This window comes from Aphanomyces astaci (assembly GCF_000520075.1).
Source record: "Aphanomyces astaci strain APO3 unplaced genomic scaffold supercont1.43, whole genome shotgun sequence".
Taxonomy (NCBI): Eukaryota; Oomycota; class Saprolegniomycetes; order Saprolegniales; family Verrucalvaceae; genus Aphanomyces; species Aphanomyces astaci.
In genome coordinates this window covers 116,482-142,446 of record NW_009798306.1, presented here as the reverse complement: position 1 = coordinate 142,446, position 25,965 = coordinate 116,482, and the positions used below count along the sequence as shown (strand labels likewise).

General features: G+C 50.1%; 12 protein-coding genes across 17 annotated transcripts in view; 5 read left to right on the top strand and 7 right to left on the bottom strand.

Annotated features, from left to right (window-relative positions):
• Nucleotides 1–105: 105 nt before the first annotated feature.
• H257_12808 (hypothetical protein) lies at nt 106–4,748 on the bottom strand. Of its 4 annotated transcripts, none has more exons than XM_009840139.1 (5): nt 4,131–4,687; nt 3,446–3,777; nt 2,726–2,928; nt 563–736; nt 106–503 (listed from the first exon to the last, which is right to left on the bottom strand). In XM_009840139.1, the coding sequence occupies exons 1-5, from the start codon at nt 4,652–4,654 to the stop codon at nt 192–194; spliced, it is 1,545 nt and encodes a 514-aa protein (XP_009838441.1). In that variant the 5' UTR covers nt 4,655–4,687; the 3' UTR covers nt 106–191. The 4 variants fall into 4 exon arrangements, with proteins under 4 accessions (XP_009838441.1, XP_009838443.1, XP_009838444.1 ...); XM_009840141.1 differs by lacking the exons at nt 2,726–2,928; nt 3,446–3,777; nt 4,131–4,687 and adding exons at nt 790–992; nt 1,049–1,242; nt 1,315–1,918; XM_009840142.1 differs by having other exon boundaries at nt 106–736.
• A 394-nt stretch (nt 4,749–5,142) lies between these two features.
• On the bottom strand, nt 5,143–8,444 carry H257_12807 (hypothetical protein). The gene is made up of 6 exons (XM_009840138.1): nt 7,995–8,444; nt 7,682–7,945; nt 7,257–7,620; nt 6,350–6,903; nt 5,618–5,887; nt 5,143–5,565 (listed from the first exon to the last, which is right to left on the bottom strand). The coding sequence occupies exons 1-6, from the start codon at nt 8,337–8,339 to the stop codon at nt 5,293–5,295; spliced, it is 2,070 nt and encodes a 689-aa protein (XP_009838440.1). The 5' UTR covers nt 8,340–8,444; the 3' UTR covers nt 5,143–5,292.
• A 1,652-nt stretch (nt 8,445–10,096) lies between these two features.
• H257_12806 lies at nt 10,097–12,546 on the bottom strand. Of its 2 annotated transcripts, XM_009840136.1 has the most exons (6): nt 11,673–12,546; nt 11,522–11,620; nt 11,267–11,440; nt 11,086–11,178; nt 10,444–10,791; nt 10,097–10,397 (listed from the first exon to the last, which is right to left on the bottom strand). In XM_009840136.1, the coding sequence occupies exons 1-6, from the start codon at nt 12,483–12,485 to the stop codon at nt 10,137–10,139; spliced, it is 1,788 nt and encodes a 595-aa protein (XP_009838438.1). In that variant the 5' UTR covers nt 12,486–12,546; the 3' UTR covers nt 10,097–10,136. The 2 variants fall into 2 exon arrangements, with proteins under 2 accessions (XP_009838438.1, XP_009838439.1); XM_009840137.1 differs by having other exon boundaries at nt 10,097–10,791.
• A 1,727-nt stretch (nt 12,547–14,273) lies between these two features.
• Nucleotides 14,274–15,788, top strand: H257_12805 (hypothetical protein). Its single transcript, XM_009840135.1, has 7 exons — nt 14,274–14,650; nt 14,708–14,831; nt 14,891–14,958; nt 15,025–15,092; nt 15,196–15,307; nt 15,420–15,494; nt 15,557–15,788. The coding sequence occupies exons 1-7, from the start codon at nt 14,287–14,289 to the stop codon at nt 15,697–15,699; spliced, it is 954 nt and encodes a 317-aa protein (XP_009838437.1). The 5' UTR covers nt 14,274–14,286; the 3' UTR covers nt 15,700–15,788.
• Nucleotides 15,789–16,282: 494 nt separating this feature from the next.
• H257_12804 (hypothetical protein) lies at nt 16,283–16,690 on the bottom strand (the record flags this gene model as incomplete). The annotated part of the gene is made up of 1 exon (XM_009840134.1): nt 16,283–16,690. One exon carries the CDS (start codon nt 16,688–16,690, stop codon nt 16,283–16,285), a length of 408 nt encoding a protein of 135 aa, XP_009838436.1.
• A 560-nt stretch (nt 16,691–17,250) lies between these two features.
• H257_12803 (hypothetical protein) lies at nt 17,251–17,863 on the top strand (the record flags this gene model as incomplete). Its single annotated transcript, XM_009840133.1, has 4 exons — nt 17,251–17,329; nt 17,394–17,415; nt 17,471–17,558; nt 17,618–17,863. 4 exons carry the CDS (start codon nt 17,251–17,253, stop codon nt 17,861–17,863), a joined length of 435 nt encoding a protein of 144 aa, XP_009838435.1.
• An 883-nt stretch (nt 17,864–18,746) lies between these two features.
• On the top strand, nt 18,747–19,551 carry H257_12802 (hypothetical protein; the record flags this gene model as incomplete). Its single annotated transcript, XM_009840132.1, has 3 exons — nt 18,747–18,919; nt 18,963–19,050; nt 19,105–19,551. 3 exons carry the CDS (start codon nt 18,747–18,749, stop codon nt 19,549–19,551), a joined length of 708 nt encoding a protein of 235 aa, XP_009838434.1.
• Nucleotides 19,552–20,587: 1,036 nt separating this feature from the next.
• On the top strand, nt 20,588–20,936 carry H257_12801 (hypothetical protein; the record flags this gene model as incomplete). Its single annotated transcript, XM_009840131.1, has 3 exons — nt 20,588–20,628; nt 20,675–20,762; nt 20,817–20,936. The coding sequence occupies 3 exons, from the start codon at nt 20,588–20,590 to the stop codon at nt 20,934–20,936; spliced, it is 249 nt and encodes an 82-aa protein (XP_009838433.1).
• Nucleotides 20,937–20,949: 13 nt separating this feature from the next.
• H257_12799 (hypothetical protein) lies at nt 20,950–22,564 on the bottom strand. The gene is made up of 3 exons (XM_009840129.1): nt 22,190–22,564; nt 22,054–22,145; nt 20,950–21,991 (listed from the first exon to the last, which is right to left on the bottom strand). The coding sequence occupies exons 1-3, from the start codon at nt 22,536–22,538 to the stop codon at nt 21,629–21,631; spliced, it is 804 nt and encodes a 267-aa protein (XP_009838431.1). The 5' UTR covers nt 22,539–22,564; the 3' UTR covers nt 20,950–21,628.
• On the top strand, nt 21,062–21,460 carry H257_12800 (hypothetical protein; the record flags this gene model as incomplete). Its single annotated transcript, XM_009840130.1, has 2 exons — nt 21,062–21,244; nt 21,314–21,460. The coding sequence occupies 2 exons, from the start codon at nt 21,062–21,064 to the stop codon at nt 21,458–21,460; spliced, it is 330 nt and encodes a 109-aa protein (XP_009838432.1).
• Nucleotides 22,565–22,670: 106 nt separating the features above from the next.
• On the bottom strand, nt 22,671–24,793 carry H257_12798. 2 transcript variants are annotated; one of them, XM_009840127.1, is made up of 9 exons: nt 24,613–24,793; nt 24,357–24,562; nt 24,233–24,301; nt 23,984–24,183; nt 23,877–23,933; nt 23,681–23,821; nt 23,393–23,618; nt 23,187–23,344; nt 22,671–23,132 (listed from the first exon to the last, which is right to left on the bottom strand). In XM_009840127.1, the coding sequence occupies exons 1-9, from the start codon at nt 24,758–24,760 to the stop codon at nt 22,985–22,987; spliced, it is 1,353 nt and encodes a 450-aa protein (XP_009838429.1). In that variant the 5' UTR covers nt 24,761–24,793; the 3' UTR covers nt 22,671–22,984. The 2 variants fall into 2 exon arrangements, with proteins under 2 accessions (XP_009838429.1, XP_009838430.1); XM_009840128.1 differs by having other exon boundaries at nt 22,985–23,132; nt 23,393–23,615.
• A 230-nt stretch (nt 24,794–25,023) lies between these two features.
• H257_12797 (hypothetical protein) overlaps nt 25,024–25,965 on the bottom strand; it is a gene marked incomplete at both ends in the record, with an annotated part of 7,755 nt that continues 6,813 nt past the window's right edge. The window contains 4 exons of the mRNA XM_009840126.1: nt 25,024–25,183; nt 25,238–25,395; nt 25,455–25,677; nt 25,757–25,848. Of these exons, the coding sequence (XP_009838428.1) occupies nt 25,024–25,183; nt 25,238–25,395; nt 25,455–25,677; nt 25,757–25,848 (633 nt within the window). The remainder of the gene's footprint in view (nt 25,184–25,237; nt 25,396–25,454; nt 25,678–25,756; nt 25,849–25,965) is intronic.

Below are 25,965 nucleotides of genomic sequence, written 5' to 3'. Positions count from 1 at the left end.
TTTCAGATTGACCAGAGTGCACGACTGTATGGACTGTGTCCAAGTACAACATGCAATGTACGTTGTACGATTATACTAGAAATGTCAAGGAATGTACCGTACGTTGTACGTATTTGTCTCGAGATGTACGATATTGAAGTGTCGCCATTCTATCTTTGATCATAAATTGTTCCACACTACGAAGTCTTCTATCACACGATGTCGTCGTCGTCGATCACGAGGGAGGCTGGCTTGGTGCTGCTGGCTTCACGAGTCACGTCGTCCGGGTCTTTTTCTTGTCGGTCCTTAGCCCGACCCAGCAGACCCTTGAACTTTTGGACGGCTAACTGCACGCCTTGCTCCCGAGCGAGTTCCGCGGGCGGCCGCAATGGGACATCGCTTTCGTCCAGAATTTCCTCCATGATGATCTCTTCGAGGACGTCTTCGATGGTCACGACGCCAAGAATCTCCACTTTAGATGGATCAATGTCAACGTTCGCCTTCCAGCAACCAGTCACCACCTCCTACGTCGAAGTCAATGAAGCTAGGATTGCACGGCCTATTTATTACTTGTATGGCGTACCTTCTGGGAGGTCACAAGAGCCAAGTGGCTCCGGCCTTCCTGAAACAAGTTCAAGATCGAATAGCAAGAGTGCTCGGGGGAAATCACAATCGGCCGCCGTAAAATCAGATCTTTCAGCGGCTTTTCTTCGGCAGGATTGAGCACAATCAGTCGTTTCACCAGCAAGAGACCCACCTAGTAGATACGACTTAGTTAACTAGAAGGAATATATATCGATAGTTAGTTACCACGTTGGTGCGGTGGCCCTTGTACACTGGAATCCTAGAGTACCCACTGGCGAGGATGCGCACCATGACAGTGTCGCAGAGCTTTTCCTCCACGTCCAGCATAAACACCTTGTCGAACGGCGTCATGATCATCTGCACCGTCTTCGTGCTCATGTCCATGGCGCCGTGGATGATGGCCACTTCGTCGTTGTGGAGGTGGGCACCTTGTCACATATAGGTTTGTTTGCATACTCCACCAATTCAAACTGAAACGACGTACTTGTGGACTCGTCGTCGGAATCCACTGGTTGCGCGTCAGTTGGATGTGGTGGATGCGTTGTCGCTTCGTACGATGTCGACGTTTTCTTTCCCAACAAGGGCACACTCGCGTGGCTAGTATCGCTCTTCTTCAGCTGGTTTAGACTCTTTCGGTGATGTAGTGCCACCAGCGCCTTGAGCTGATTTCGTTTGTATCTACACACCAGGGCCGACGTTCAGGTAGTTGCCCGTAGCCTTGTATTTACACCGTAAGGCTATCAAACATACCGCGACACATCGTGGTCGTCGCCAAGAACGCAGTCGAGGGCTTTGGCAACCGGCCACGCAAGGGGGAACGCCACAAACGTGAGCACCCGCACCACGGGCACAAGCGCCGCGGCGATGGGCAGCTGCGCCTTGCCTGTGAAGATGGCGGCGGGGATGATCTCGCCGAAGAAGAGCACGCACGACACGGAGATGACGACGGCGTACGCTTCGGGCACGATGCGGGCGAGGAAGACGGGTAGCGCTTCGTTGGCGATCGAGTTGAAGAAGAGCAGAGTCACAAGGAGCAGGTGGTGCTGCCTGACCACTGGCAGCAGCCGACGCGCGTACGTCTGCTCAGTGGCCGAGCCCGTGGTCTGCAAAATCTCGAGGTTCAGCTGGTCCAGACTGAGCAGGCCCATGGTGAGCCCCGCCATGATGCCGGCCACAACCACTAGCCCAACGGACACGGCCAGCGCCATGTAAAACCCGTGGGGGTCGCACGCCACCGTGACCAAATCGCCACAACCCGACTCGGCCGACAAAAACTCTGGCACTTTGGCGTGACCATTGAGCAAGGCACCGAGGCTGGCCATCACAACACCACCACAGGTTCGGGACCTCTGCACTTGGAAAAATGTTGTGTTAGATGGAACATCCTGGCGGCGACAGTTTCAACATTGGATTGTCTACTGTTGCAAAGTTCAGGGTTGTAGTGAACCTGCTACTGTAATAACGTTAGGATGGACATCGTACTAGTAGTACTATTGATAGTGACTCGTACTACTAACGCTAGTAGTAGTATATTGCCAAGCCACCCCCAAAGCCCGTTTCCAGTCTAAAAAGACACGCCATCTTGTTCTACTCGTCAAATTACTCCAAGACAAGTAGTACTTGTTTAGTACTACTAACTACTACAAGTACACCTAGTCCAGGAATCGGTCGCAATCGATGGCAACGTGGCCTAGTAGCTCTTTACGCTGTCGCACTTTGGTCAGCAGCCCCTTGAGTTTGGTCGTGGCGCGCTGGAGTCCTCGCAGGCGCACAGTGTCCATGTACGTGTCGGCGGCATGCGGCGAATCGCTTTCATCGACAATCTCTTCCATGATGAGCTCTTCCAGCACGTCTTCGATGGTCACAATGCCAAGAATCTGCACTTTAGATGGGTCAATGTCGGCGTTGCCCCTCCAACACGCCGCTACGGCCTCCTTTTGGGGAGTCACCAGTGCAAAGTGGCTCCGGCCTTCCTGAAACAAGTTCAAGATCGAATAGCAAGAGTGCTCGGGGGAAATCACAATCGGCCGCCGTAAAATCAGATCTTTCAGCGGCTTTTCTTCGGCAGGATTGAGCACAATCAGTCGTTTCACCAGCAAGAGACCCACCTAGTAGATACGACTTAGTTAACTAGAAGGAATATATATCGATAGTTAGTTACCACGTTGGTGCGGTGGCCCTTGTACACTGGAATCCTAGAGTACCCACTGGCGAGGATGCGCACCATGACAGTGTCGCAGAGCTTTTCCTCCACGTCCAGCATAAACACCTTGTCGAACGGCGTCATGATCATCTGCACCGTCTTCGTGCTCATGTCCATGGCGCCGTGGATGATGGCCACTTCGTCGTTGTGGAGGTAGTTGCCTAGAAATTATATATATATATTTATCATCGACGCCAAATATTAATTTTTCTAGAATATATGAAATATCATAAAAAACGCCCATGCCAACCACGAAGTTGTGGCGTAAATATCCTTGGCATGGCAAAAGAATATGTTTACAACGGCTAGTCCATTCCTATTAATAGTTGGTGTATATATATATCCATTACTAGTTGGTGTATATATTTGTATATATATATCGCAACGTCCATATAAAGAATAATACAAAGAGATGAATTATTATCACAACAGATAGACAGAAGTACAAAAATAATATTTCCCTATCACCTAATCGGCACACAATCGAATCGAAACCCACCATGTGAATCAAATAGCCAATCAAAAGCATGAACATTTCGACATAGTGTATTGATGTCTTCCATGGCGACCATATTTCCATACAAAATTCAATCCACAATCGATCGACGGACATGGCGAAATAATACAATTTTCATTTCGGGTAAAAGGACAAGAACACGCATATATATATATATATACCCGTCATCGAGTAGAGCGGGGTCGCGGCGGCGTACTCGGGCCGCGGCGGGGGCGAGTACATGGGCACAACGGCCGGCGCGGCGGCCGCGTCCGTCGGCGTCATTTCCAGCGGCATCTTGTCGTCCTGGTCTTCCGACGACGAAAACGAGCGCAGTGTCAAGCGCGGCGGCGGCGGCCGGCGGACGGATCCGTACGAGGAAGGCTTGTCTTCGAGGAGCGGCGTGAGGGCGGTCGTGGACGTGCCCAGGTCCCGCGTCGACTGGCGCAACCACTTCTTTTGGCTCTGCTTGTGGTGCAGGGCCACCAACGCCTTGAGTTCCTTGCGCTTGTATCTACGTTGGTAGTGAAAAAGTGGTGAAAACAGGCACTTTGTAGGTCCTGGTTGGAAAAACCTATACTATAAATCATCAAAGCGAGGAGAAATTCACAAAAAAATGAAAAAATACATGGGAAATAATACTGTAAATTCGCTCTAAACGTCCAAAATTCGAGTGGGCTATCTACTCAATATGGAGCCAGGCTGGAGTTGTGATTGGTTGAATATACTTTCTGTAAGAGCCAATCAAATCCACTCAAAATTGGATTGTAGCCAATAGCGTCGTCAATTTGCGATTCGATTCGGCGGCCACAAGACATGGAAAATGCACGGCGACGCAAATCAACAGTAGGTCGATATCGTTCATACCGAGAAAAGTCGTGGTCTTCGCCGAGCCATCGATCGAGGAGCTTTGCGATGGGAAATGCGATGGGGAAGGTCACGAGCATGAGAAGCTTGACAAAGGGAACGAGGGCGGCGGCGATCGCGAGCTGCTGTTTGCCTGTGAAGATGGCGGACGGGATGATCTCTCCGAAGAAGAGGACGCACGTGACCGAGATCATCACGGCCTGCGCTTCCGTGACGACGCGAGACAAGAACACGGGCAGTGCTTCGTTCGCCGCGGCATTGAACAGAAGCAGGGACACGAGAAGCAAATGGTGCTTCTTCACGATGGGCAGGAGGCGCTCGGCTTGGACTTTCTCGTCGTCGGCGCCAGAAGTTTGGAGGATTTGAAGGTTCAGCTGGTCGAGGCTCAACAGACCCATGGTGAGCCCGGCCATCATGCCCGCCACAGCGATGAGTCCGATTATAGTGAGGACGCACACAAAGAAGCCTTCAGGGTCGCACGCGATGGTCAGGAGCTCGATGTCATCGCAATGGGTCGAAGACATGCGTTCGAGACCGAAGCAGATGTCAACTGTGGTGGCAGTGGATTCGACTCACTCGATGTCCGGATAATCAATGTCTGTTGGAAACCATCCACCAATCGTAGCCACGTACACTTATTCATGCGCTCTGATTGGATATAATGAATTTTATGATATTTATGACCAGTTTATTGTAAAACATGTTGAAGGGATCTGACCACGAACAGCCAATCACTTACAGTTGCCAGCAATATGCGCTCAATGATTGGTCAAAAGTAATTTCGAGGTTAGTTTATAACTAGATTCTGCAGCAAGGCTACGACAAATCGCACCACGGATACTATTATTATTTATCATAAGTCGTAGGTCTACGCAACTGTACAGCTGTAGTAGTGTACGAGCAACTCTCCACTCGATCAGATTTATAGCTCAGTTTTATACGGATTACAAGAACTTATGCTCCCCCCGATGGTTTTCTCTGTGAATATGTCTCACCATCAATCAGTCAAAAGCACGAAAAGCCACTCTATATTATCGGCCTCTTTATGCAAAAAATATCATCCATCTTGAAGCCTTCTCAGTAGGTCCAGTACTAATAGTTTATGACTAAGTACACTTCAAGGAAGATTACACTAACGTTGAGTGGTGTTAAAACAACCCTATTACGAGGCGTTCCGGACGACCGACACGGCCGCGTGGTACAAGGCGGTGGTGTTGAGGGGGTCGGCGGGGAAGACTGGGTTATGAGTCGCAGGCACGAACGTGTACTCGAGCGGCAGCAGGGTCTTATTCCATTGGGTTTTCCACGGAGAAATCGCCACCAGCGCAAAGCTCACGGTGGAGCCAGCGTATAAGTCTGAGATGTTGGACAAGGGTTGGGGCACGAGGTCGTTCGAGTCGACGCCCAACGCCACCGCGTCGTCGTACAACGCGCCCTATCAGTCATGTCCTAGTACTACTACTAGTACTAGTAGCGACGATACATACCGTGGTGTACACTTGGCCCCCCGGGAACGAAAAGAATTGCTGCGCCACGTCCTTGTACCCCCCAAACGCAACCGTGTGGGCGAGGTTATGCTGCTGAATAAAGCTCGAAAACACCGAGCACGTGCTGCCGCAGTACCCGTGGGAGACTAAGATCACATGATCAGCCGACAGCCCCTTGAAGTTGGCGCCTGGCGGGGGAAAGAAGTCGTTGTATGAGCTGCATCCGTAGTACAGTCCCTGGCTCACATTTCCCAATACTGTGTTGGTTACCTACACAAGAATGAACATTCGAAAAGTAATGAAAACATCTATATATTGTATTGAACTCGGCCGACAATCGATGTACGACCAATCAAAACCAAGAACACGAATCTAGTGGCCAATGAAAAACAATTCAACGTTGACTGTGAAGGATTACTATGTGTATGTGATTGCCAAACCGATCCACAATCGATCTGATTGGTTGAATTTCATGGAGAAGGTTTTGATTGGCTAATAATTTTGAGCTCATCTGAGGTAGCCAATCAAATCGATTTAAATTCCAACGAGAAACCACGCTACAACACGAAATTTCACTCGAAAGCACAATAAATACAGGACGATTTTTACGTTTTTACGTGCTAAAGTCAGTACAAAGAAACTCGATCGATAGATAGACTTGGCGAATCAGCATAAAAGTCAGCCAAATTTTGGGCAAAAGGACACATGTATATATATATATATATGTATTACCCCCTGGGTCGCCCATGACGCGTTCAAGAACTGCCGTTTCGTGGTGGTGCTGTACCACTGACTGGGGCAAAACTCACTGGTGCAGCTGATGGGGTCGTTCTGGAGCAACGATTCGCCTTGGGTCGCGAGCAACTCGATCAACGGACTAGCTTGTACGTGGTACACAGCTTCCGTGTGCGGCCCCGTGCCTTCGCGGGGCCCCGGCAGGTCGAGCTGCGGAAACAAGTACCGGAGGGTGGCGTACCCCAAGCAGATGTCGCCGCCGCCGTTGCCCGTGAGGTCGAGCACGAGCGTCGTCTTGTTCGAGTGCACGAACTCGGAGAGCGCGTCCGTGACGTTGGCCGTGAACTCCTCCGTGAACGTGGCGCTGTCTTCGCCGCCGATGGCGGAAAACGCGGCGATCTTGAGTACTCCCACGGACGCATCTCCGTCGACAGTGTCGTACGAGACTTCGGGCGTGGGTTCGAACAGACTGTGGTAGATCAGGTGCCGGACGAGGCGTTCAAAGTAGTGCTCGAGCTTGCCATTGTGGCTCGAGGCAGGGAGGGCACGACCTACTCGACCAACACATACACCATGTCATGAAATTGGAGTGGGATCAGCAGACAATCGATCGGCCAATCAAAAACCAGAACACTATTCAAGTAGCCAATAAAATTCACCGAACAATTCAACACTGACACGAATTAGTGTGAACTCCTTCCATAGAAACACATCCGGATTCGAAATTCGAGTGCACCACACACATGATCAACAGATAATTGATTGACCAATCAAAAACCCAGAACACGAATCCAGTGGCGAATCAAGTTCACTCTTCAACATCGAATCTTCATTCTTAAAAAGCGAGTGATGGTCGTCACTCCATACTTTGGAATACAAAGTACAGATGGAGGTATGTACGTACCTGGCTTGGCGACGCCGTTAAGACCGATCCAGTTGTACTGGACGGTCTTGGTTTGGTTGGTCGCGGCGTGGTACAGCGAGTACTCGACAAATGACTTGGTCGGGACGTCCAACGAAGACAGTGGTCGGTAGACAAACTGCCCGCGGCCAGTGCCGAACCCCGACACGGCCAGGTTGAAACGGGTGCCACCGTCCTTGAGAATACCCACGTGGTCGTCGGCGAACGATCGGAGGACGCTCAGCGCCGGCTCGCCGTCGATGCGCACCACTTCCCACCCGACCACGTCAAAGTCATGCGTTTCCGACGGAAAGAACTCGCGGTAGATGCTGACTTCGGTCGCGTCGGGTTTGGCCAGTTGAATGATCTACAAGGATGATGTTTGAGTGTAAATTGACATATATCGGAGAGAGAGACACTGTACGGACTTGCTTGTCGTTGCGCACGACCGAGATGAGCGAGGCTGGCTGCAGGGCGTAGAATTGCGAGTACAGACTGGGCTTGTGGTACGTCGTGTGCGCGTCCTGGAGTTGCTTAAACACGTTGTAGAGGGCGTCGTGAAGGGCCAGGTCGTTGGGAAAGTCGGCGGCTTCGATCGCAGCCAACTCGGCCGCCAAGTCCACCGGCGCCAACGTATACGGCCCAAACGCATGTTCGGCCTTGGCGATTTCCGTAAACACATAGTTGGGCAACTACACAAGCATCTCAAACCATTGGTTGAAAGTCGTGATGATGGTGTACCGTGCGGCGGATGTGGTCGAGGACGAGGGTCTTCTGGGTCGCGTTGTACGGTATCGAGTGCACGCACGTCTTGAGTTGGTCCAGAGTGAGAAAGCGCGACGTGAGGCACACGTTCGACGGGTTGGACTCAGTCGACGTCGCGGCGCCGGTGGTGCCATGGTGGGAAGAGACGGACGAGTACACGACAAGCGACCCGACGAGTCCGAGGACGGCGACGGCGGCGATCTTGAGCGGCGTGGACCGCGACGCCTTCTGGGGCTGGTCCTTCTGCAGCAGCTGCGAGGTTTCCATCGGATTCGAAGATGATCGCCAAAATTGGTGCCAATCAAACGACGCGCATGTCATCCGGTTAAACTACCTCATCCGGATAACACGGGAAAGGCCGCCGTCAATCCGAGGTCAAATCACGTTAAACGATATGATTAGACACCATACACGTTAAACACCCTCCATACCGTACGTTTAATCGGACACCTTCAACCGGCTGACAAATACTAGTAGGTATAGTCCGGAGTACGTACCTTCAAAGTAGCCAGCCTAAGGGCGTGTTCGGAGCGACTTTAGTGTCAGCGGTTTTTGGAAAAGTAGCCAATCAAAATCGTTTCCATCGACTTTTGCAAAGAGGTCAATTACAGCGACTTTTGGGATTGTGGCTATTTATTGGGCAAAAATATCAGAATAAATTGTTGATTGCTAACCAAAATTTCGCAGGATCACGCCCAAAGCACGCCCTTGTCGGGTGCCGGTGGTTCGTCACTCCACTCCGGTGTGTACTGGTAGGTCCTCGACGGGAGAACTTTACCCATGTGAAGCACGGCTGTGGTAAGTCATTTCCATGTCGAGGGTAGCTGCACACACAACGCATCGAACGCTGTACACATGCCCCTCCCGCGCGACCTCCTACTTGTACTGAACTCTAGGCTCTGTGTATTGTAAACTGATTTTAGGTTAGCTAGGCGTTGATCTTATGGGTTGCGCATGCCTAGAGTTAGTAGTGATGACTGCACGACTCCTTCGGGAAGGAGAAGGTCACACCGACGCACAAGGTTGAAACACATAGCATTGTCGGTCGGTTTGACCTTTACCGGTGCGCCATTAGCGTGGCAGTCTATATTTCCAAGCCGCCGACTTACTACTGACTTGCGTAGATACATAGTTCTCATGCGCTATATCTACTCTACGTCGTTTCGCCACTCGCCGCCTGAACATTTGGCCACCACAGCCACTACGCGACAACAATTTTCTGCGCTCCGCTGTCATAGAGCTGAAAATGGACAATGAATTTTAGGACGCATCATTGGTTGATTTTTCTCTGTTATTAACCAAAGTTAGTGAAGGCAAAAAGTCGCTGATATTTCAGCGGCTTGTGGAAAAAGCCAAAAACCGCTGACACAAAAGTCGCTCCGAACACGCCCTAATACTGGAGTACTAGTATTGCCCTTTTAACCAAAATTTGGACTTTAGTGCTGAATCGCCAAATCTATGATCGATTCATTTTACTGAATTTTGTATGCTAAAAAAGGTGTGATGGGTATCACACTAATTGAAAAATAATACACTAATTTGACATTGATGATGGTTTCCTGCAACCTGGTTGGCTAAATCCTTCTGCCGACATTGGTTGTGTCGATTCATTCTCCAAGTTGCTCCAGTTTCAAATAAACAACAAAACTACACCAAAGTAACCTACTACTAGTATGTAGTAATACAGTACTTACTATATTGTGCTTTCAAGCTAAATTTGGTATTTTTGGTAGATTCGACGAACGACGTCATCTAGTTACTTCGAAGTACCTGAAATCGTCGAGACGTCGTTTTACTTTATTAGTACACCTGTAAAATATACTCACAGTAAATCCTGTCAGATACAATGTTGAACTCTGTGAAATGGAGAAGCTTGGCAATGCACCGGATACTCCTACGATTTGATTGGTCGAAAGCTTTACATTCGATAATTTCATTGGCTACTTCGGGTCCGTCGATTACTCGTCGACTCAGTTCGTTTTGAACTCGAATTAGTAGTACCAATAACGTTACTACGTAGTACTCGAGTACATATACTTCAAAGTAACCTACTTCGTACAACTGTACCAGGTTTCAAGTCGTGTGGTACCAACCAGTGTGTTAAATACTTAGTGTCTGTTAACTATGTCGCCGTCGCTCTTCGTCCCACACCAACAGCCACTGCAGCGTCGCCAGCACCTTGGACGCAACCGGCACGCCAAACTCGATCGCGTCCACGTCGGGGTACCGCAGCAGCACGCCTTGCAAGTCTCCATGTTGCCGGAGGTCGTCCAAGAGCCCCGCGGGCACCGGCACGTCCCCCGCCGCATGCAGCCATGTCGTTAGCACTTGCTGGTACGTCGGCGAGTCCCGCAGCAGCACCAACTGCCCCACGCCCGTCTAAATCCACCAAAATATGAGATACAGTCTACAGACACACACATACCACGGCGTCGAGATGCGGGAGGTCGCGCTTGACGTCGTACAGCACCTCGTCCATGATGTGGATGCCCTTGTGCACGACGTGGCTCGGGTCCACGTGCAAATGGTGCGTCAAATTGCGCAGCTGGATCGTCCACATGCGACAGAGTGGCAGAAAGTGCACTATCAACCGGAACAGCGGCTTGGGCAGCGTGAACGACCGCACCAGGTACGACTGGTTGGGGGTCAGCGTAGTACTACTAGTAGTAGTACTAGCGACCGACGTGCCACCACCAAACGCCATGTACACATCAGGAGAAGACGGCAGTTCGAGGCTGCCCGGCACAAGATGCGGGACGCGACGGGGGGCCAGCTATATATATATATACATTAAAAAATATCCTCTGAAATTGAAACAAAAAACTACAGTTTAGTTGCTTGAAAATACTCTATACACATGAAGAAGTCTATAAAAAAGTACATATACTTCATTGAACGTACTCAAGTTTACGAAAAACTACAATATATTTAAAAACTACAGTATATTTAGTCGATCAAAAAAACTCTGAAATTGAGAAATTTAAAACTAGCTACAGTATACTATATTAAATGATGGTCCAATAAAAAAGACTCTGAAATTTTAATAAAATGAATTGATTCAACGTACCGTGGCCCGCCCACTCAGGTACAACGTGTACATTTTGACCAGTTCCAAACTTCGCAATTTGCGCAACCGCATCTTCATCAGTGCTTGTTGGTTCTATGGACATTATTCATACATCGAATAATACTAAATATATATATATATATATAGTAAACATGGTTCACTAATATATATATATATATACCTCAATCGTGAGGATGCGAATGAGCTCGTCGTTGCCGCGGCGGGCGGCGTTGTCCAAGGCGGTCTTATCGCGCTCGTCTTTGAGAAACATGTCCGCGCCCGCCGTGAGGAGCATCGTGATGGCGCCGGCATGGCCTCGCTTGGCCGCTAGCAGTAGCGCCGTGCTGCCTTGACGCTATCAAACGTACATCATTTCGTCAATAATTGTTTAAAACCACGAAAAAACACCAAAAATTTACAAAAAACTATGACGAACCGTTTGCTTGTCGACGAGGGCGCCGGCGGAGATGAGGATTTCCGCTATGTCCGCATGGCCCCTCTGGGAGGCCAGCATGAGTGCCGTCATGCCTTCCATCTACAAGGGAAGACGAGGTCAGAGTTGCTCAGCAAGTTGCGGACAAACGTACGTTGGCGGCGTTGGAGTCGGCGTCTTTGCCCAGCAAGGCCGACACGACCGCGGCCTGGCCTTCCTGGGCCGCGCGCATCAAGGGCGTCGTCCCTTTCTGGTTGGCGTAGTTGGCGTCGGCGCCGCGGGCCAAGAGAAGGTTCACGACGTCGATGTGGCCAAAGTGGGCGGCGGGGACGAGGGCGGCGCTGCGGTACTCCGAGGACGCGCCGCCGTCGAGGAGACACTCGGTGATGGGCACCATGCCTTTCTGTGCCGCCAGAAACAAGGCGGAGCACTTTTTGTCGTTCAACTCGTTCACGTCCACGTGGTGCGCAACCAGCAGCCGACACGCGTCCAAGTTGGAATACTTGACGGCGTTCATCAAGAGCGTGAACCCGATCTCGTCCTTTACGCTCAGAAGCGTGTGCCGTGTCTTCGCGGGCTGTTGCGTGAACAGCGCCGCAAAATGCTTGGACTCCCCCGTGCGAAGCAGCCCAAACAGGCGTAGTTGCAACTGTTGCTGCATATCCTTCTCATCGTCGGTACTATTCCCACTGCCGCACGTCTCGTCGGGCATGAAGCTCAATCGAATCTTCTTACGCACTGGCATATTCATCGCCGCGTCCGCGTCCTGCTGTGCGCTTGCGGCGGCATCGTTGTCTTCGTCCACCATGTCCACGTCGCTCCCAGGCGGCAAGGTAGTGGAAGGGATAGGCACGTCCCCTGTCACATCACCTGGATACCCTGCGTGGAAGATAAACATGGTGCTTTCATCTCCGCCGCCAGAAGTAGGAGCACGACGCGCTTGAGGTGCTGTTCCTTCTTCGTCCATCGTCGCACCACCTGGACCGTCTTCTGAATGTTATTCAATGTCCTGCCTGTTGTGTGCCAACATACAAACACCAAGTGATATCCACAACCCCATTAATCCGGATCCGCGGTCAGTTTATCCGGAAATCTGTCTTTTTCGAACTTCGGAGTTCCTGGTCAAACATATTAAATTACCTACACGTTTGTATTAAACTCAGCGTCGAGAGATAAAAATGCCACATTGGCCACTTTTATAATATTGACAAAATATTTCCTCGTTAAAGTGGTTGTGTAATTTACTGTTTACGTTATATACACTACTACCTAGTAGCTGAAACAACTATACTCGTACCTGACTGACTACAGTACAGTATCAGGAAGTACTATGAGATGTGGAGGACGAGGAAATGGAGGGGATCGAGCGGTGTCTTATGCAGCGGATTTCCTACTACGAGCCTTCGTTTGCTTTGTATATATGGGCGTTGTTAGCCACCGTCAAGACCACCGTGGAAACGGCGCTTCTAAAATAACCTTCAGATCCATCCTCTTGGACAAATATACTAACGTTACTCAGTACTACTACGTATACTAGTAGTACTGTATGCGGAATGTCATGGAGTTAGTTGTTACTAGTAAATGACATGGGTTCTCGCAGCAAGGATATAGTAGTACTAGTAGAACTCGACCAGTCCAAGATGTGCAAGGGATGTGCGAGGATGACTTTGAAAACAATAATCTTTTGATGTTTTAGGGCATATTTATATTACAGTAGTTCAAGTAGTAGGACTATTAATAGTAGTAGTTTTTGTATAGGAGTACTACTGTAGCATAGTCGCTAGAAAGGCATTTTTGATGATGGAGTCTGAATGAACAATCCCGCGTTGGTAGTGGACGACGAAGGGACGGCTCCTACTGGTGGAGATGATGCGGCTGGAGATGTCGTTAACCCTACAGTGCTGCTAGCCGTGTCGACAACCCTGGACGACGTGCGGCAAGACAATGGCGCGGCGGAGATGATTATGCCTGTGACTAAGAAGGTGCGCTACGGTAGTACGTACGATGCGCGCGCGATGACGATGAGTGTGGGCCTGCTTGACAATCGCCATATATGTACCCTACCACTCGTTCCAGCACCAAAGTTACTACAGTACACTTGTGAACACCCCTACTCCTCGATGGAGTGGACGTACAGTAGTTAGTGACCTTCCAGGGTAATGTTAGCCGTCCACCAGTTACGCAGTAGCTAAGTTAGGATATAGTAAATTACACTGGTGGACGGCTACTGTAACATTACCCTGGAAGGTGGTTCATCACGTAGCCCTGTTGCACTTGCCTAAGTACTATTAATAGTAGTTACTAGTAGTACCTTACTGTTAACTACAGTACCGTATAGTGTATATGTATTGCGAGAGGTGATATTTCACAACCAGCCGACACTCGTTTTCAAAATTTTGTTAATCCATTGCGTCATACTAGTACCAATTTGAAGTATACTAGTATTCAACATGTTCACAAGTAAATACTGGTACTGGTATCAGTTATTACAAGCAAATTATCGGCTATTACAGGAGTCGCAATAGATTAATCCGTCGCAATGCATATACACTTCGAAGTTGATTTTCTCATTTTACAGGAGCTTTTAGGCGATTTTTCAACGTTTTCGTAGCCACGGTAAACCTCGAAACCAATGAAATCGCTCCAACTAAATACTACTCGGGAGTAATATTCCGAAATAATTGTGAATTGACCTGAAAGATATATTTTTGAATAAGTGAGCCCTGATTGGCGCATTTTTCGCACCAATCGTTTTGCCGCATTGAACAATGGAAGTGGCCGTGGGAACCGATCACGTCGCCGTGGCGCCGACGACGCCAACGTTCTCCATGTGGGCTGGAAAGACCATCGTCGAAGCAGGAGACCTGGTGGTCTTGTTCGAGACGCACAACAGCATCACGTACGCGTACGTGAAACCTGACGAGATCTACCAGAACCGCCACGGGGCGTTTCACCACAACGACATCATCGGCAACCGGTACGGAGCCAAGGTGTATTCGCGCATGTCCAAGGGGTACATCTACATCCTCTCACCGACTCCTGAGCTTTGGAGCAAAGCGCTGCGTCATCGTACGCAGATCGTGTTCACATTGGACGCCAGCGCCATCACGTTTCAAACCCATTGCGCCCCTGGTACGGTAGCGTCCACCGCTTTTTCTTGTCGTACCTCATTACATCGGGTCCATGTAGGGAAGATCGTGATCGAGTCCGGGACTGGCAGCGGCGCGCTAACGACGGCGTTTGCCCGCACGGTCGCACCCCATGGACATGTGTACACGTTCGAGTTCAACGCGACACGAGCCCAAGTCGCCAAGTTCGTCCATACCTTTCTCTCCAACTATCTCTCGAATTCTGATCCGCATGCATCACCAGGGAGGAATTCATCGCGAACGGTTTGGAGAACGTTGTCACGATCGAATGCCGCGACGCGTGCGAACAAGGTCCTCCCTCCATCGATCAGCCAGCGTCAGCCTTCCATCTCACTTTCCATCATGATATGGGCGTAGGGTTTCCCGAGCATTTGGCGGGTAAGGTGGACGTCGTCTTTCTGGACCTCCCGTGCCCGTGGAAAGCCGTACGTTGATGTTTGTTTGCGAACGCGACACGTTTTGTTAGAGAACGCGACACGTTTTGTTAAAAAAAAAACACAACACCTTTTGTTAACTTCACAATTGTAGGTGGGTCACGCCAAGAAGATGCTCAAGCATCACGGCGCGTTTGCGTCGTACTCGCCATGTATGGAGCAAGTCCAGCGCACGTGCGACGCGCTCCGATTGGATGGCTTCGATCGTACGTCTGGTTTCATCTATTTAGTTCTTATTTATTATTTATTATTGTGGAATAGTTTCTTTTTGTTCATGTACTTCGTATTTTTTATTTGTGTTATTTACTTTTGGATTAGGCGTCCGTACGATTGAGACGCGGTTGATGCCGTACTCGGCGCGCACGGTGGCGTTGCCAGTGCCGTCGTTCGAAGGTAATACATAATTTTCATATATTTTTGTTCGATTTAAATATATATATTTATTTATGGGGTAGTGGAGTACCAACGAGTGAAGCGAAAAGCCGTCGAAGACGAAGTAGAAAATGAAGCGGATAAGCCCAAGACAGTGACACTGGCCAAGCGCGACGAAGAAATGCGAGGCCACACGGCGTTCCTCACGTTTGCGTACAAGTTCTAGGCCAAATTAACTGGACGATTTTGCTACTTTAGAAAGCGATTACTCCGGAGTACAACAACAGTGGATGACTGCCAAAAATCTCGCAAACGAAAATAAGCTCGTCAAATTCTTCCGGATAGAAGAATTTTGGGGCAAACCCAAATTCATTTCGTTGTGGAAATATCAATTTATAGAGGCTTTGATGTATTAATTTGCATATATTTTGGTTTGTGGACCAGACTATGCGAAGATTGATTTTTCGACTTCGCATCGTACAAATTTTGTGGAGGGTTTTATTTTATTATTATTACAAATGAAAAATTATGTTTGCGAGATTTTTGGCAGTCATCCACTGTTAAAGGACACAAAAGTCAAGTATTAAACATCCCAGTGTTCACCACTTAGTGACTAACTTAATACACTATGGGAACGCTTGTATTCTGCCCTTCAAAACGACACTTCGGAGCCCTCTCTAGTTATCCTCGTCTAGAACGAGTCAATATCATATTAGTGGCATAAGTCCATATATTCACAGTTGTTCGTGTTGAAGGGGTATGAATAGCGAGTGTTTTATACCCAGGTATGTACGGTTGCGGTGTTGGGCTTAGGGGGATGCCCCAATGAGCACGGCCGACAAGGTCGCCCCGATAAGGATGGGTGCCGCGAGACTCGAGTACACCTTGAGCGTGGTTCCCTTGGGGCAGAAGAGGCGCTGGGCGAAGCAGCTTGTGTCGCCCTGCTGATGGAACGACGTCAGGGCCACGTACGCGCCGTTCAGTCTCAGCCACAGCCCCAGCCCCCCCGACCAGTTGGGGCTCTCCCCGGTCACTTGAACGTGGTACATCCCCGCCTGCAGAAACGTCACTTCGGTCGTGTCACTTGACAGTGCAAACGAGGCCTTGTGCGAGTGCACTGACCAGTGCACGAAGTCCTTGGGGGTTGTGGGGGCTCCAGACGCTAAGGACAAGTACAATGCGTCGGAGGACAAGGACGGACGGGGAAGCACAGTCATAAGAGACAGTTTGGGAATGACGTAAGTAGTAGTAGTAGTACCTTGGAAGACAAAGAGCCGTTAATAATCTAACGGGCACAACGCGTGCGGCAATAACTACAATTAATGTTAGTTAATTGCTCCCAATTTTTGTAAATTTTTGTAAACTGCACAGCGGAAATATAGGATCTGACAACTGGCTGACTGCGCTATCCAAATACTACGTACTACTACATGTACAGTAGTAGTACATATGGCACTAAAGGCACATGGCTAATTATATCGGGTGCATGGCCAAATACATCAGGCATTCGACCAACTTAACTGTATAATCGTGTAGTAATCAAACTACAACAGAAACATGTGTCATCGCGGAGTTCGCGATTTGATTCAAGACTTAACTGATGGTTAGACCAAAGCATCACCCACCGCCATCTGCCAGAACCGACTTAGGGGAAAGTCACGTTCCAAATGAGATTCGAGTACTAAATACTCGGAGAGAAATCGAATGAACAGTTGACTTGGAAAGAGAGGGTTCGCTGCACGAGCTCCGTTGTCACTTTTTCTTTCGCTTTGACGGAATGACCCCCCGACCAGCCTCCCCCATGGGCTCCACCCCGGCCCTCCCGCCAGACACTTCGTTGACGTTCACATCCCTCGGTCTGCTTTCGTGTTGACCTTCGAGACACTGCGGGCGACTTGTCCATGCGATTGTGGTTGGAAGACAAGAAAACCAAAGCTCAATGGTAGCATTGGCAATTGGCCGTTGTCACCTCCATTAACTGTAAATTTTGGTTGCAGGGAATGCGTAGCCACGAACATCGCGAACCACGTGCCTCAAGGGGCCAGATACGCGTTGCCGTCGGATGTGGTGGTGACGTTCTTGAAGGTGCAATCTACCAGTAGTCTGTCTTGGTGGAAATATGATCTCAAGTGTGTGTATTATAGCGTGCAATGGAAGGCACGACCCCCGAGACTTGGCACGTGGCCCTTCAAGACTTGGAGAAAGGACATGTCAAAGTTGTGTTGACAGTGGCTATTTTGGGGGTCCTTGATGCGGACTTCTTGTTCAAGATTGTGTCGTTGGTGGTTGAACGAATTGACTCTTTGGAGGCCAAGGTTCGCGATTTGGAGGAAGGATTGGGGGCTGAATCAACTGATGTCGACATGGCCGAAGAAGGAGGAGGGCAGTGAATCGGGCGTGTTTTTGTCGCAAGTTGTCAACGTACGCACACTCGGAGAAGATTATGTGGGCCAAGGAAGTCCACTCGAATCCCGAGTATTTTTAGTTGAGTGATGATGAGACTGTCACCATGTTGTTGCATCCGGGGGTGTATCACATTCAGGTGCCGATTGGACGGGCAGTTGGGGGCGTGAAATTGCTGCTGGACTCTGTGTCGTATGGGACCAAGAACAGAGACACCATCACGCACACGGAGTTCACGACGCAGATTACTGTAGTTATGTGGAGGTGTATTACGGTCAGTATTTGGACACCAGTGCGACGCTCCATATCGTGCGTGCCAACGTATTCCCACAAATGTAGTTGGTGGGATCGGCAGGTTGCCCTGGAATTAAAGGCCCCAACTACGACGACTGCTCCTCGCCGCGATTACTGAGCCCTGCGAGCACCACCAAGGCGCCCCTGCGATGCTGAAATACTACGTCGATAATTATGGTGGCTCAATGAATATTTCGTTTCTGAAGTGCTAATTTCTCCCTGCTTTGACAATAATAATGTGAAACCCACCTCACACTGTCAAGCACTGCAAACTCACTTGACTGTAAAACGGCACGCCCGAAATAATGGTAGCAATACAAATAGTGTGTTGATAATCGGTCCATAGAAGCCAACGGCAGCAACGCGTGCGACAATACTAGTAGAGTTTCGTCGTGTGAAATATGCTTTTTTAGTTCGTGAAGTCGACAGAGAAATGAAATTCAGATTTAGAGTATGCGACAGCTTCTAGTGATACTTTATTTGAATAGCTTCATAGCGACGAGAAGTTCCACGGCTATTCACGTACATCCAGAGTTTCACTTTTTCATTTGCCGTATGACCCCTCGGCCAGCCTCCATGGCCTCCACCACGGCCCTGCCTCCAGAGTCGCCACCAGACTCGGCACTGTCTCTCACCAACCTTTCGTTTCCATCACACCCCTCAGCCTTCTTTCGCGTTGACCTTCGAGACACTGCGGGCGATTTGCCCATGCGATTGTGGTTGGAAGACAAGAAAACCAAAGCTCAATGGTAGCATTGGTGGATTATTACCCTCGAATGAACCGTGTTGTAGGGAATGCGTAACCTCGAACATAGCGGACCACGTGCCGTCCGGAGCCAGCTACGCCTTACCGTCGGATGTGGTGGTGACGTTCTTGAAGGTGCGAGGATTGAGTGTCTAGTAGGACGAGTATGATTAACGATGTGCATTCTAGCGTGCAATGCAAGGCACGACCCCCGAGACCTGCCACGTGGCCCTTCAGGACTTGGAGAATGGATACATCCAAGTTGTGTTGATAGTAGCGATATTGGGCGTGCTTGATGAGGTGTTCTTGTTCAAGATGGTGCCGTTGGCAATCGATAGAATTGACGTTGTGGAGGCCAAGATTCGCGATTTGGAGGAATCTATAGCCAACTCCAGTCAAGGTCGGAACGTAAGCCAAGAGCCCGAGGGAGAGGACGCTCATGACCACGTGACCGAAGAACGAGGGACAGTCAATCGGGCATACTTTTCCCTCAAGTGTACGAAGGCCACATGGAAGAACGAACTGGTTGTGTGGACAGACGATCTCTACTCGGATCCGGAATACTTTAAGTGGTGCGACGAAGATCGGGCTGTCATCACGCTGGTGCACCCCGGGGGGTGTATCAAATCCAAGTGACCTATCAACCTACGAGTGGCGTGGTGCGCTTAGTACTGAATGGTGTGCAAGTATCATGCACGAACTCCAAGCTCGGCGACTTTCGCAATTGTATTGCGTATACGGCATTTACGACGGACCGGTGTGGGCTGCAGCTGTACTGCAGTCGTAGTGTGGACGCTGGAACGACGATTCAGATCCTGCTCGTCAGCCCATTGCCAGCGTGACCTTAGTGCTGCAGAGGACCTTTAATCTGTCAATATATATGTATGGTTCATGGTTTTCCAATGTTCAAGGGTTCTGTGCCAATCATTAGTGGACGGTGATTGGTTCATTTTTGAAACTGCTACTATACCTCAATTTCGAAATCATACTTACAGTATCCACAAACACTGACAGGCCGGAGCTGTGATAGTTCCTTCTACCAGTCGCTCATGTTAAATACATTCGATGGCATTCCACCTCATGGACGTGCGGCCGTTCGATCGTCGTACCCATGAATATGATTTCACTGTTAACGTTAGCTCTATGAACGACACGCAGTCCCGACACGCAGTCCCTATTCGAACTTTGCCAGCTAGCAAAAACAATACTGAGTGGTGTCACTGCCCTTATGCAAGTGCAGAACTCCAGCCTCGAGGGCCTAGTACCATGTACCTATGCAAATTGTGCGACGGCAGCCTATCGCCGAGTGACGGGTCAAAATCAAGTGGGCAATGAAACCACCTAAGCAATTAAACGTCGAAGCTGGTATAAACGAGTCTCTAAAGCAGGGGAGTGGAAGGATTCAACTAAATAACACGGTAATGCAAATACCTTTGGCTATCGGAATACACGGCACATTCTATCTCAGACGCTCAACGGCTATTCACGAGCATGAAGAGTTCCAGTTGCTGTCACTTTTGCATTTGATCAACGCCATACCGATCAGCCTCCCCTATGGACTCCACCTCGGCCCTCGCGCCAAACTCGGCGCTGTCGCTCACCACTTTGCATCCCCATCACATCCCTCGCCTTCATTCGCGTTGACCTTCGAGACACTACGGGCGATTTGCCCATGCGATTGTGGTTGGAAGACAAGAAAACCAAAGCTCAAAGGTGACACACAAAGTCTCATCTTTACCTCAAACTCACTGATTCGTAGGAAATGCGTAGCCACGAACATCGCGGACCACGTGACGTCCGGAGCGAGCTACGCCTTACCGTCGGATGTGGTGGTGACGTTCTTGAAGGTGCGAGGATTGAGTGACTAGTAGGACGAATATGATTAACGATGTGCATACTAGCGTGCAATGCAAGGCACGACCCCCGAGACCTGCCACGTGGCCCTTCAGGACTTGGAGAATGGATACATCCAAGTTGTGTTGACATTGGCTATCTTGGGCTCATTCGATGAGCTATTTTAGTTCAAGATGGCGCCGTTGGCAGTGGAACGAATTGACGCTTTGGAGGCCAATGTTCGCGATTTGGAGGAAGCCTTGTCGGGTCAGAACTCCGACCATACAACTGAGGACGTGGACCTGATGACGACATGGCCAAAGAAGAAGAGACTGTGAACTGGGCATACTTTTCGCGCAAGTCTACAACGGCCACAAGCATCGGAGACAGTGTGGCGTGGACCGAAGATCTCTACTCGAATCCGGCGTACTTCGAGTGTTGCGACGGCGATGAAGGTGTCATCTCGTTGTTGCATCCCGGGGTGTATCAAATCCAGGTGACCTATGGACCAGCGAATGGAGAGGCGCGCTTGGAACTGGACGGTATACAAGTGTCTGGCTTGTAGTCCAAGCTCGGCAAAGCTCTCAAAGCTATTGCGTACACGGCATTTACGACCGAGCCTTGTGATGTGGAGGTGTCGTGCAGTCGTGTCGTGGACGCTGGAGCGACCATTCAGATCTTGCTCGTCAGCCTGTTACCAATTGATGCTTAGGAGACTCTCTAATGTTGTCGACATATGTTTAGCAATGACTTTATTTCGAACGGTTCCCGAAACTAGTTTCACAGTGTTGAGATGTCGCTTCGAAATTCAAGCACGGTGATTGGTGCATTTTTGTAACTGCCAAAGGTGATGACACTTAAGTTCGACATGTAATCATCATCATCCACGAACATTCACAGGCGGGAGATCCGAGTGACCATCTACCAGTGCCGCGGCTTGCTGAAGGACGTCGTCGCCCGTGTTGTTTGTATGGTGTCGATGGCGGAGAAAGAACTCCACGACATGGATGTGCCGCCGCTTGATGGCCATGTCCATTGCCATGGTCGAATATCCTTCCCTTCGATGGGAATGCAGGAACTCGAGGACGTCCAAGTGCCCGTTCGATGCAGCGAAATCCATTGCTAGTACCGTACAACCTTCCCGACGCTGTTCATGGAGGAATCGAACAATGTCCAGAGCTCCCCGTAAGGCCGCAATGTCCATCGCTGCCGTCGTGCATGCATACTGGCGGTCGTGGAGGTACTAATGGCGATGCAACAAGCGTAGATAAATCATTCAAACCTTTCAGAGTATGGCTTGGCTACCTCAACAACGGCGAGGGACTTGGCGCTGTCTAAGGCTTCTGTGGACCCACGAATGTGTCGGGTGTGGAGAAACTCGAGCATCTCAATATCGCCTACCACAAAGGTCAATCCAGCATGATAGCAAGTAGCAACGTACCTTGCTGGGAGGCGATGTCGACCAGGCTGGACGAGGCCGCTGATGGTTTGCAGAGAAGGACATGGCGGACCCACGCCGTCTGTCGCCGCAACAACGCTTGCTTTAGAAGTTTCTCAAGCCACAGTCGCTTGAATGGACACAAAGGAATGCGGAAGGTGGTTTGTCGGAACTCGACTTCCACGTCCACCTCGAGGTCGTATCGTCGTTGGTCGAGCTCGTTGACGAGGTGTCGCTGGAGAGCAAAGAGTGGAAGCAGGTTGCCGAAGAGCCCGTCTTGGAACGAAGTGATTCGCATGAGGAGGTGGGCATTGCACACCACCGCGGCCGCCACCCGCGGCAACTGGCGCATGACCGAATTCGAATATAGAGTTATTTTGCAATCTTCATTCGAAAAGTCGCGTCGAATACAGAATAAAAGCGGACCAATCACAAGCGAGTAACGGGTCACCTCAAAAACGTTCGATTCATTTACCAAAAGTAACGGCAAGAAGGTCCAGACAAGCTAGAAGAAGGTCCAGACAAGCTCCGCGCGTCCGTCGATGTAGACGAACGAGACGACGTCCATGCGCATGAAAGAAAGGAAGTGCGGCAATGGACATGTGATGACTTTCATGCACGTGAAGGTGGAATCGAGGCCCACGGACGCACTTTCTGGCAATGACAACAGGAACGACTGGGAGATGCGTGAACAGACAGGTGTACGAGAAGAGATAGCGTGTGCGTGTTCACCTATCCTTGTGTAGCTATCGCAACCACCGACTGTTCAAAGCAGGTATGTTAAAGGGAGTTTGTGTATTAGTTGTGGCAAAAGAGACCCATGAAGTCTTTGACGAGGATGTTCCAGAAGATCTTGACAAACACAGCCGCGACGATCACCCAGATGACAATCCACTCGAGGTTCGTGTCATGCTGTCTTGCCAACTGCTCCCCCAGCACGTCCAACCTACACGCATCGTATCCACCATTCATTCCATTCATCACATCCAGAGCTGCTTACAATTCGCGCAACACGTCGAGCCGCGTGTTGAGGATGTGCACACGCTTGTCCACGTCCAGGTACTTCATCATATGTTTGTACAGAGGTTGGTACTCGTCGTCGTCCCAGAAGAAGTCGGGGTCGTCCAGCATGTCCGAGTTCAGGTTGATGTCACTCCGCTACACTCACTGGATCATGCAAACGTTTCCACGACATGATGACGGTACCTCAATGAAGAGCCGGCCAATCAGTTTGGAAATGTCCTTTTGCGAGTACATGTTGATCTCGCCCGTGTCGGCCAACGTCTGCGGAATGTGGCGCGTCTCCTGGATGGTTTCGTCCACGCGCTCTTCAAACACGTCCAGCTTGCACGACTGCGCCATCGCAAACGAAATCGCAATCTTCTCCGACGACCGGAATGAGCTCAGCGTCACGACGTCGTTGGCCACACTGCTACATGCTCGCATGAAGTTTCACCGGGTCCGCAAACCACCAAGATGGGGGGACTACTGCACCTACTACTGTTGTCGCCGTAGCAAAACTCCATCTCTTCCACATCCACGTGCTTGAGGATGCCGTTGGAAAACGCGCTGATCGCGTGGACATGCGCCTGTTCTTCCGCCTGCGTCAGCCCCCAGAACACGGTGCACCCCGTCCTACTCCCCGTCCATCGTCACTTTTTGCATGTCGATCAATTGCGGGGGGTCTTACGCAAAGTAGAACACGTCTTTGCGCTTAACGGCGCGCATCTCGTGTGAGATGGTGTCGCTAGAGATGGAGCCGACATGTGATCATGACGAGGGGGCGATGGAACGTACTCTTCGCGGTCATCCGACACGCACGACGAGTGGATCACGCCCATGTGCATCTTGTGCGTCCATCCGTTGGGGTTGAGTTCGCCGCCGGGGAGTTGCCCCGTCTGAATACGTTTCAACCACCGCAACAGCTTGAACAGCGACGACGACTCGCACGAGCAGTACGCCGCCACGCGCAACAGTTGCGGCACGTCCAGGCTTTGCTACATACATGTCCATCAGGGGATGAGCATGAGCGAGAACGAGTCGTACGCGAAACTTCTTCATACTGCGCATGCGCGTACGGCGGGTATACCGGTTCGTCGTTTCTTTCAGCACCGTCTATAGAGGTCGAGAGAGCATGTTAGGTAGATGAAGGGGAACTGGAGGATTGGACCTGCATGGAGGGACGAATGAAAAAGTCCCGCAGGGCAAGACGTGACGCTGAAGATGGAGGCATCGTCCGGTTCGTCTCGAACGCTCGGTCAAACCCGTCGTAGTCGTCGTCGCGTTCGTCCTCCGTCAACGAATCGTGGCGGCGATACTGCGAGGTCGACGTTGTGCCGTAGTTCTGGTGCTGTGGGCGGAGCAAGAGCGATGCGTCTGGACGAGACGATGAATATGGAGATCTTCATGCACGTCATAGTTCGTACCAGGTCGGGGTCTTCCATAATACACGCCCGAGTCCGAGTTGTAGTCGAGCGTCGGCGATCGTTGCTGCGATGACGACATCAACGGGGACAGTTCGTCGACAGAGGGACCGTCGGCGCCTTTGGATTCCGCGGCGAAGGCGGATCGCATGATGACGCCAACACTCAAGGAGGGCTGTCGGACGATCGAAGAATATGATTGACCATTTGTATGGTCAAGGAATTCTGACTTGATGTTTGTATCTAATTATAATATCATGAAAATATATCGAAATGCTAGCTTAAGGTCACGGAATTCTGACTTGATCTTTGTATCGGATTGAACTTTAAATATATTATTATTTCCTAGCTGCAAAATTGTTTTAATAACATCCGTAAAACAAACCATCGAAAACATTTTCAAAAGTCATTTGGTTATTCAATCCCCCCATGGTGGTCAAAGAAGCCGAGGATGTCCTTGACGAGGATGCTCCAGAAGACCTTGACGACCACCTCGGCCACGATCAGCCAGATCACGATCCATTCGAGCTTAGTGGCATGCTGCCGCTCCAGCTGCTCACTCAGCACGTCCAGCCTAAGCCATGCATTCCCATACTTAGTATCATTCATCACATCCAGAGCTCCTTACAATTCACGAAGGACGTCCAGCCGCGTGTTGAGGATATGCACCCTATTCGCCACGTCCAAGTACTTGATCATGTTCTTGTACAGTGGCTGGTACTCGTCGTCGTCCCAGAAGAAGTCGGGATCGTCCAGCATGTCCGAGTTCAGGTTGATGTCACTGCGCTAAAATATCATACACCCACACTCGTGACCATCACTCTTTCTAGTACTACTACTAGTACCTCGATAAACAGCCGACCAATCAGCTGCGAGATGTCCTTTTGCGAGTACTTTTTGATCTCGCCCGTGTCGGCGAGGGTCTGCGGGATGTGGCGCGTCTCCTTCGTCGAGTCTTCCACGCGCTCTTCAAACACGTCCAGCTTGCATGACTGCGCCATCGCAAACGAAATCGCAATCTTCTCCGACGACCGGAATGAGCTCAGCGTGATCACGTCGTTCATGACACTAGAACAGGGATGAACTACCTGTGTAAGTAGTACTTACTACTCATTCGAGTGAATAAAGTCCTGTCGACCAAACATACCTACTCGTGGCTCCGTAGCAGAAGTCCATGTCTTCTACCTCCATGTGCTTGACGCTGGCCTTGGAAAACGCGCGGATCGCGTGGATATGCGCCTGCTCTTCGGTGCGCGAGAGTCCCCAGAACACTGTGCATCCCGTTCTAATCGTTTGAATATGTACTAGTATCAAACACGATGATAAACTCTACCAAGGTTGGAATAAATGAAGACT

Coding starts and splice junctions, on each gene's coding strand:
- H257_12808 (XM_009840139.1), bottom strand. CDS start 4,654: ATGTCTTCGACCCATTGCGATGACATCGAGCTCCTGACCATCGCGTGC. Junction 737..2,725: donor AGGGCCACCGCACCAACGTG/GTAACTAACTAT, acceptor CGTATCTACTAG/GTGGGTCTCTTGCTGGTGAA. Junction 504..562: donor CTCTTGTGACCTCCCAGAAG/GTACGCCATACA, acceptor ACTTCGACGTAG/GAGGTGGTGACTGGTTGCTG.
- H257_12807 (XM_009840138.1), bottom strand. CDS start 8,339: ATGACATGCGCGTCGTTTGATTGGCACCAATTTTGGCGATCATCTTCG. Junction 7,621..7,681: donor TCGTGCGCAACGACAAGCAA/GTCCGTACAGTG, acceptor TCATCCTTGTAG/ATCATTCAACTGGCCAAACC. Junction 6,904..7,256: donor TAACGGCGTCGCCAAGCCAG/GTACGTACATAC, acceptor TTGGTCGAGTAG/GTCGTGCCCTCCCTGCCTCG.
- H257_12799 (XM_009840129.1), bottom strand. CDS start 22,538: ATGCGCCAGTTGCCGCGGGTGGCGGCCGCGGTGGTGTGCAATGCCCAC. Junction 22,146..22,189: donor CGACATCGCCTCCCAGCAAG/GTACGTTGCTAC, acceptor CCTTTGTGGTAG/GCGATATTGAGATGCTCGAG. Junction 21,992..22,053: donor AGTCCCTCGCCGTTGTTGAG/GTAGCCAAGCCA, acceptor CATCGCCATTAG/TACCTCCACGACCGCCAGTA.
- H257_12798 (XM_009840127.1), bottom strand. CDS start 24,760: ATGCGATCCGCCTTCGCCGCGGAATCCAAAGGCGCCGACGGTCCCTCT. Junction 24,184..24,232: donor GCAGTATGAAGAAGTTTCGC/GTACGACTCGTT, acceptor ACATGTATGTAG/CAAAGCCTGGACGTGCCGCA. Junction 23,822..23,876: donor AAAGACGTGTTCTACTTTGC/GTAAGACCCCCC, acceptor GACGGGGAGTAG/GACGGGGTGCACCGTGTTCT.
- H257_12805 (XM_009840135.1), top strand. CDS start 14,287: ATGGAAGTGGCCGTGGGAACCGATCACGTCGCCGTGGCGCCGACGACG. Junction 14,651..14,707: donor TCAAACCCATTGCGCCCCTG/GTACGGTAGCGT, acceptor GGGTCCATGTAG/GGAAGATCGTGATCGAGTCC. Junction 15,308..15,419: donor CCGATTGGATGGCTTCGATC/GTACGTCTGGTT, acceptor CTTTTGGATTAG/GCGTCCGTACGATTGAGACG.
- H257_12806 (XM_009840136.1), bottom strand. CDS start 12,485: ATGGACGAAGAAGGAACAGCACCTCAAGCGCGTCGTGCTCCTACTTCT. Junction 11,621..11,672: donor CCGACTCCAACGCCGCCAAC/GTACGTTTGTCC, acceptor CTTCCCTTGTAG/ATGGAAGGCATGACGGCACT. Junction 11,179..11,266: donor TTCGCATCCTCACGATTGAG/GTATATATATAT, acceptor TAATGTCCATAG/AACCAACAAGCACTGATGAA.